This window comes from Phalaenopsis equestris, unplaced genomic scaffold (genome assembly GCF_001263595.1).
Source record: "Phalaenopsis equestris unplaced genomic scaffold, ASM126359v1 Scaffold000428, whole genome shotgun sequence".
Lineage (NCBI taxonomy): Eukaryota > Viridiplantae > Streptophyta > Magnoliopsida > Asparagales > Orchidaceae > Phalaenopsis > Phalaenopsis equestris.
The window spans coordinates 2,452,820-2,461,664 of record NW_018164869.1 but is presented as its reverse complement, the minus strand read 5'-3'; the positions used below and the strand labels follow the sequence as shown (position 1 = coordinate 2,461,664).

Here is an 8,845-nt window from a genome sequence, read left to right as displayed (position 1 = left end):
TAAAATAACACGGTGCTACTTTAATAAATAACAATTTATTATTATGCATGCAATTATTTTTTATATTTAATAAATTTTTAATAATCTAATTATAACATATGTAAATAAATACATGGGGGCATTTATATCCATTTAAATATCCAACACTTAAAACTTAATTTCTACATTATCATCATTCAAATCTTTCCCAACCCATTAATAATATCATTATTATATATTTTTTAAAAATTTATATATATATAAACATAAAAGGAAAGATAAAATCAGCGGAAAAGGGCAAAATAGTGGACAAATCGCTTTCAGAAGAAGCAAATGCAGGAAAAAAAAAAAAAAAAAAAAAAGAAACTCGAATCCCGTGGGATGGAATAAGATTCTCCCCCGACAACCAAATCTAATAAAAAAAGCATGCCCTCCTCGTAATCCTCTCCGACCGAGCGGCCCCCACTGTTCAGGCTTCCTTCAGCACCATCATGGCTTCCTCCACTATTTCTCCTCCCCCCCTCTCTGTTCTGATCTCCATTGACGGAGCAGAGAGAGCTTCTGAAGGCTGCTGAAGCTGCCATGGAGAAGGAGAACAGGAAGGAAGACGAAGTGGAGGTGAGCGAAGGAGAGGGGAAGTTAAAGGTGAGGATTTTGGTGGTGGATGATTCTGTGCTTGATAGGAGGGTTGTGGAGAGGCTGCTTAGCGAGAGCGAGGAGGGCTTTGAAGGTAAGCAAAAGAGGGATTTTTAACTTTTTCCCCCCAATTCTTATGTATTTATGTATCTCGCATCAAAGTTTTGATTTTTACAAATACAGCATTTTACCTATGCATTAAAAATGTGATTTTTATGTTGAAAAGGGTGGATTGGGTGTTGTGTTTGTAAAAATCAAAGTTTTGGTTTGAGAGACATAAATGGATAAGAATTGGGTGCTGTGTATGTAAATTCCATTTTTTTTTTTGGAAGATTTAGATACATACCTCCCAATGTCTATGTATTTACGTATCTAACACCTAAACATTAGTTTTTATGTGATAAATTTACATTTATAGCTCATAATTTTTATGTATTTATGTATCTCACATCTAAACTTTTATATTTACATGCATAACACCATCTATATATGAAAAGATGGATTTGGCTATTTAAAAGTGCTAATAAGTGTTGTTTTAATTTAAAAATTTTGGTGTTAGATTTATAAATTCATAAGAATTGAGTGGTATGTATGTAAATGCCCCTTATACAACCTTATGCATGAGAATTTGCATTTTTTTTATGTGATCTGAGCGATTTGGGTGGTATAGATGTAAAACCTAAAAATTTAGGTGTTAGATATGTAAATACATAAGATTTTGCAATTTTCTTCATCCAAACTATTTGAATGTATGTTAAATCAGGCTTTGAAATGCTTGGGTTGATTTTTTTCCTATTAATATTACATTTATATATTTTATTTAAAAATTAATATTAAATATTTTCACTTAATTTATATGAGAAATTGAATTTATAACTTTTTTTTTTTTTACATTTGTGCCCCAAATTAGGGGCAAACTATGAAAATTTGTCCAATAATTATAGTTAAATAGAGCCATAAGAGAAATTATTCAGAGCACCAAGAACATTTAAGCTTCTATGCATTTTCTAATTTAGTACCTTATTTTTGCTATTTTAGCACATTGCAATTTTAGCACATTGTAAGCTTCTGACTGAAAAAATTTTCGTACATAAGACGTACGCAGAGCTGTGTACGTCTGTAACCTGCAAATAGGTTACATAAAGGATATTCGGAGGTGATAACCGCGTTATATCCCCTGTAACCTATCTGTATATGAAAACAAAAGCGCGGAACTTACTGGAAGGTACAGGGAGGTTACAGGGGGTATAATGCGGTCATAGCCTCTCAATATTCTTCTTGTAACATATTTACAGATTACAGAAGTACGCAGCTCTGCGTATGTCTTATGTACTCAAATTTTTTCCCTGACTTAATGGTGTTTTTACTAATTATATTTTTGTTTTAGTTATTAGCGTTGATAATGGAAAGAAGGCGATGGATGTATTGGGCTTACATGAAGTTGAATCTGAACCAACTGCTATTAATGTTAGTATTCTGTGATCATTTATCAAATAAAATGAAAATCATTATTATTATTATTATTATTATTATTTACCTTTGTTTATCTCACAATACCATTGACATTGTTAATTTATTATGGGGATTATTTTTGAAAGCCTAGACTTAGTTGGTAAGATTTAGTCATGAATTTAGCGTAAATCTAATGTTTTTTTTTTCTTGTTCCATCTTTTCTTCTTGCGTTCAGTCACTTTTATAGCATAAATTTGAATTTAGTAAATCTGATTGTGAGACAAATTTAAGAATTTCTTCTGTGGTAGCTCGCGATCTCATTTTCCTTGGATAGAGCATTGGATTTACTGGATTTCGATCGAAATTCGGTATTTACTACTTGTGGTCATACAACATCTTTGTAAATTCAAATTTAGTAAAGTTTGCTAATAAGTTTTAGACGTTGTTCGGCTGCGGATTTTAAGCAGGATTCATATAGGATTTATGTTAAATCCTGCCAAACGGTAAAGAAGACGTTGGTAAATCCTACAATTCTTGAATCCAGTTTTTCGTCCATTTTTTTCCTTCAATCTCGGATTTAGTAAATCCAGGGATTTGGAGAAGCTAAAGCTTGAGCGAAGATAAATTATATTAAACTCTACTAAAGTTGCTGAACAATTTTTTTGGATTTATAAGGATTTACTTATTAACATACCAAATAGTTTTGAGGATTTAACTCATTTAAAATTTCATAAATCCGGATTTACGCAACCAAACATGACGTGAAAAGAAATTGAAAAAGAACTTAATTTATTAAATTTTAAATTTGAAATTGCCTTATTTTTTTGTTTGACAATATTTAAATTAATTCTTATTTAAATCCATCACCGTACGGTACTTTAGCCCCTTAGTTTTTCTAGTGGGTTAATTATTTATTTATATTTGAAATAATATTGGAATTACACTCATGTAAGTAATTTGGAATGATATATTAAATGTTTATTGAATAAACAAGTAAATTCTGTTTTTTTTTTTTTTTGGGGCATTTGCATACATACCTCCTAATTCATAAGAATTTACATATTTAACAGGGTTACTTTATTTTTATATTTAAAGAGTGAAATACACATTTTCATGCATAATGTCACACTCTATCATCTTTAAGAATAATTAGCAAGCTAACAATAGAAAAGAAAGATTCTAGAGAAAATCAAAATGATTAGAGCAATTCAAGGGACTCTAGAAGATTCAAAGACATTCTAGAAAAAACGAGAAAAAATGAGAATAGTCCAAGAAATTCTAAAAGGTTACGCATAAATTAAAAAATTTTGTTGAAATATGCAAACTTCAAGAGAACTTTAGAATATTCTAGAAAGTTTTTGAATCATGTATAGTCTAATGTAATCTAGAAAGTTCTCTTAGTCTTGGAGAGCACTATGAATAGGAGTCTCCCCCTCATTTGTATCCATTCAAGAACCATTCAAGCTTCTCAAGTATTCAAGTGTTAGAATTACTTTCTTAGTGAATTATTTCCTTCTCCAATACTTCCCCTACTCTTTTTCTGAGAGTGCTTAGCGCATAACAAACCCAGGCGTTGTGGTGGTTAGGCTGATTTAGTGTCAAGGAAGAGAGCTAAAGTCGCATGTATGACTTGAGATAAGTCAGTCCATGACACTAATGAGATGCATTTAAACAATAAAAATTTAGTTGTTTGACATGTAAACAGTGAAGGAATTTTGTGGGTATGCATGTAAATCTTCCTTTTTCTTAAAATAAACAAGTAATATATGTTTGTGCAGGTTCAGAGCATAGACATTGTTCTCACAGATTACTGCATGCCAGGAATGACCGGCTATGATCTCCTCAAGGCTGTTAAAGTATAAAACTTTATATTTTTTATTTGAGTTTGTGATGTATTTTATTATTTAATGCAATTATCTTAGTTTTACTCTCTTTTAAACATTTCAGGGGCAGAACTTTCCAAAACCCATACCTGTAGTGGTAATGTCATCTGAAAATGAGCCTCAAAGAATTAGCAGGTTTCTTAACTGCTTATAAGCATAAGTTAAATTTTATTTTTAGGACTATTAATTAATTTTGAGCATTTAAAAAAAAAAAACTGAATTGTACAAAATATATTAAAAATGCAAGAATTTGGATTTTCATTACTCACTCAGTTATCATGCAACATTCTTTTTCTGAATCTTCTGTCTCATTGTTCAGCTGCTAACATAAACTAACACTTGACTCAGATGCCGGGCAATCGGAGCCGAGGATTTCATCCTGAAACCGATTCAGATAAAGGATGTGCAGAGGCTGCGAAACTACGTGAAGCCAAATACTTCACCACCCTCAGTAGGTTTGAAGAGAAAAATAGCGGCATCGCTGGAGCTCGCGGTTGAGAACGGAGGCTCGGAAAAGAGACCCCGACTCGCCGGAGTTGTTGTTGCCTGAGTAAAAGCTTTATACTGAGGGGGCCATCACTAAGCTATCACTTTTACCTGTCTGTTTATTCTCTTAAATCTTTTACTGTAGCTTTTTATGCTTTTTGTTGTTGTATTTGTGGCTGTGTAATGGGGTTTTGTGTGAATGTTGTGTTCATTTTAGAAAAAAGAAATTTGAAGAAGATGGTGATAGTTTTTTTGATGCAGTGATAAGCTGCTTATATGCATACTGAATATGAATTGCTATGCAGATTACTTGCTAATGGGGGTCATGTCACCACAATCAATTATAAATTTTGCTTGTTATGTATTACAATCTGACACCAAAAATTTGCCTTTTTTCATTTATGCTAAGTCAATTATTTCATGTTCCATAAGAAAATATCATAATTTAGGCTTTTAAAAGGGAAAAATACATCATTTCATGCATAGGGATGTTGGTGGTATGTAAGCTAAAAGTTGAGGTTCAAGTGTTGATATGAAAATATATAGGAATTGAGTGGGTTGTATGTAAATTTTCTTTATATCTATTGTTTTTTTTAGAAGTAGGATGTTCTTTCAATGGTGTTGGTAAAAAGAGTTGTGATATCAAAATAGCTTTGTAAATTGCTGGGTGGTTGAGTGATTAATGCATCATTGTAATTTAAATATTTTCTTTGGTTAAAAATTTGGTTCTTATTACATTTGTTATGATTACAATGTATGCATTCTAAATAATGTTTATATTGTCGTGCAAAGTAATGTTGAAAATAAAATATCAAAAGCAAATAATCAAATACAGTTTGATTTACATAATTTGAAACAAATCTGCCTGCATTCATTGGGAGAGTTTATTCCACTATCAATAGGTGGGGAGGAAAATATGGTCGAAACTAAGATTGCAACTCTATGCACAAAATCATTCATAATGTCTTTCGATAAATAAGAGAGAATTAGTGCGTTCAAATTAGAAATATTTATAATATAGAAATGATCCCATGAATAGATCTCTTTTAATTAGGTTATCGAGTATCTGAACTTCTTAATATTGAAAGATTATGTAGTTAGCTCGACTCAAATTAGATTCAATACTTTCTATAAAAATTTTTAACTTATCTCTCACTTTGATATAAGTGGAAAATGAATAAAATGAATTTCAATAATGAAATGATTGCATCAAAATGACTGTCTATGTATCTCTCTCTCGAATGAATCAAGTCTCATGTAGTTCTTTAAAATGCCTGAATGGGCAATCAATCACAAGTTTGGGTGTTCAAAATACTCCTATAGTTGGTGAACTTCTTGAATAATAGTATTTTTGTAAGTATGTCCGTTGAAATTTTCTTTGTATCTATCCTTTCAACAATTGAAGTCATCACCTCCATCTTAAGTTCATCTTTTTTTCATGCAAAGACACTCGAGCTCTTATGAGCAGTGATGAATTCACCACAAACATCATACATATAATTTCTCTAACTCTTTAGAGCAAACTAATTATGGTTGGCTGTTGTCCACGGTTAGGATGTTTTTCTTATGCCTCTTAAGCCGTGTGAATGCATAAGAGACCACTTCCATGTTGAATTAGAACTCAACCTAATTGCTAATGTGAAACAACAATATAGATCTAAAATTTATTTGTGCCAGAAGGAATAATTTGAATATGAGCTAAGACCAAGAAGTTCTTGAGCTTCTAAGAACTTTTATTACAAACATCAAACCATTTAAACGTAATAATTTTTTTTTATTTAATCAAGTTAGAGGTGTAGCTATAATAGAAATTTCTTAGAATAAAAATGTTTAATAGTAACTAGCTAACCCAAAAACTACGAATCTCAATGATAGTATTAGGGTATCGTCAATCTATTATCACATTATTCTTTTTAGGATCTATACAAGTCCCAACTTATTTGATAACATGTCTTAAAAAAAGTCATTTGTTGAAGCCAAAACTCATACTCAATAAACTTGGCAAGGATATATATTTTTTTTATAGCATTTAATCTTGTTCTAGGATGTTAAGGTTGCTCCTTTTCACACTTAGAAAAACTTAAATTTTTTTCAATAAATATGAAAAAAACATAGTCTAAACATGATTTAAAATTATTTATTAGATCCATAAAAGCAATAAGGAGATCAATCAATCTAAATGGAATAATGAAAAATTCATAATGACCATATCAAAATCAAAAAGCTATCTTACGCATACTTCATTCTTGATCTTTAGTCAATGATACCCTTACAAAAAATTAATTGTTAAGAATACAAATGAACCTTATCGTTGGACCAATAAGTCATATATGTGTGGTTAATGATACTTATTATTTATAGTTATCTTTTCTAGCCCTTGTAAATGATGCACACTCACATTCTTCCATCTTTTCTCTTCATGAATTGGATGTGTGATCCCCAAAATTAAACATTAGGTCAAATAAATCCTTTAGCAAGTCGTTCTTGTAATTGAATGTTAATCTCTTGGAGTTCAACAATAATCATGTGATATGACGCCTTAAATATTAGAGTGATATGAGGAACAAAATTTATGGTGAACTTGATCTCATAATTAAGTGACAAGCTAGGCAAATCATCAAAAAATAAATTAGCAAATTTGTCAACCATGGGAACATTATCTAAATTAGCATTAGCCTTATGAGCATGTATTACATGAGCAAGATAACCAACACACCCATGATAGATCATTTGATTAGCTTTAATTATTGATAAAAAATAAGATAGAGCGTCTTTAATTCCAAATGATGTCAATCGCAAAAGTAAGGGAAAATAAAATTTACTTCATTTAATAAGTTACAGTCAACCACTAATACAATTAACAAAATAACTTAAAACTATAATTTAAATGATAAATAAATAAACAAACTAATTAAATCTAAATGAAGTATAATAAAATAAAATTGAGAATTCTCAAAATAAGATTGACCAGTCACACTAATAGAATCTCCTTTAAGAAAATTATCATGAACGAATTTCACAAATCAATACTAGTAAATATTCACGATATATTATAGCATAAAGAATAAATTATTGAGGCATGCAACATTAATAGCTAGAGGTAATATATATATATATATGCAAGTGTGGATCTAGGTAGTGTCCAGAGGGGGTAACTGCACACCCCCCCAATCATATATTGGAAGGGCAGTATATCTCATATATTAATACAAATTATAATGATATTATAATAGTAAAGGATATATTCAAGCAATTTATAGTAGAATTGTTATTATGATTATGAGTATGAGTAATTGTAAAAAAACCATTTTATGCTAGTATACATATGTCATAAAATTACGTACACCCATGCATATCCATACATGACTCACTAGTCATATTTGATAAATTCTGAATATACAATGCAAATATGTATATGGTATATGTATATGACACACACACACACACACACACACACACACACACACACACACACAGAGAGAGATAGAGAGAGAAAATTGAGAATTCTCAAAATATATCTAGTACTTTTCTCTGGTGAAGATTGATCAAACACACTAATAGGATCATTTTTAAGGGAAATTATCATGAATGAGTTTGACAAATCAATAGTAGTAAATAATGATAATATATTAAAGCATAAACAATAAATTATTGAGGCATGCAACATGAATAGCTAGAGGTAATATATATATATATATGCAAGTGTGGATCTAGGTAGTGTCCAGAGGGGGTAACTGCACACCCCCCCAATCAAATTCAAATTTGTATCATAAGCATTTAATTACAAGAAACACCCCTATATCAAGTAAGAATTAAAAAAAATAAATCTAAAATAAACAAAACATGCAAGGATAATAAATACCAAAATTACAAGAAACTACTCAATATAAAAGAATCAACGTAGCAACGAATTAAGGAAAATTTATTTGTACAATCAATTTTCTCATTTTTAACAAAAAAAAAAAAAATCTATTAGTATGCATATAATAAGTAGATAATATTAATGCTAGACTAGCAAACTTACAAAATAACTAAGAACATAATGCAAATTACAAGGATAAGTTCACTATAAAATGACATGTTTATCCATTAATAAATATTAGTTAATTAATTACCTCAAGGAGAGAACTACAAAATTATAATTCTTTTAGGGATTCCACTAATGATGTGTTGTGAAACTCAGCTTGAAGGCTCTACATATCAATAGTCCTACGTTAATCACAAAAGTTCAATTAATATTTGAAGATTAAAGTTAATTAAGATGGGTGCAACTTGGATTGAATAAACTTCACTAATAATCCTTGTTTATTTATTCTTATCATAAGCATTAGACTTATTCTTCTAGATCGTTAATTGGAATTTTTTCTTGGATATATATATATATATATATATATATATATATATATATA

The 8,845-nt window shown here is 30.0% G+C and overlaps 1 protein-coding gene across 2 annotated transcripts; it reads left to right on the top strand.

Moving 5' to 3' along the window:
• Positions 1 to 375: 375 nt before the first annotated feature.
• LOC110027494 (two-component response regulator ORR1-like) lies at positions 376 to 4,692 on the top strand. Of its 2 annotated transcripts, none has more exons than XM_020728953.1 (5): positions 376 to 709; positions 2,003 to 2,082; positions 3,846 to 3,923; positions 4,015 to 4,047; positions 4,299 to 4,692. In XM_020728953.1, the coding sequence occupies exons 1-5, from the start codon at positions 562 to 564 to the stop codon at positions 4,446 to 4,448; spliced, it is 489 nt and encodes a 162-aa protein (XP_020584612.1). In that variant the 5' UTR covers positions 376 to 561; the 3' UTR covers positions 4,449 to 4,692. The 2 variants fall into 2 exon arrangements, with proteins under 2 accessions (XP_020584612.1, XP_020584611.1); XM_020728952.1 differs by having other exon boundaries at positions 377 to 709; positions 4,015 to 4,085.
• Positions 4,693 to 8,845: the final 4,153 nt, after the last annotated feature.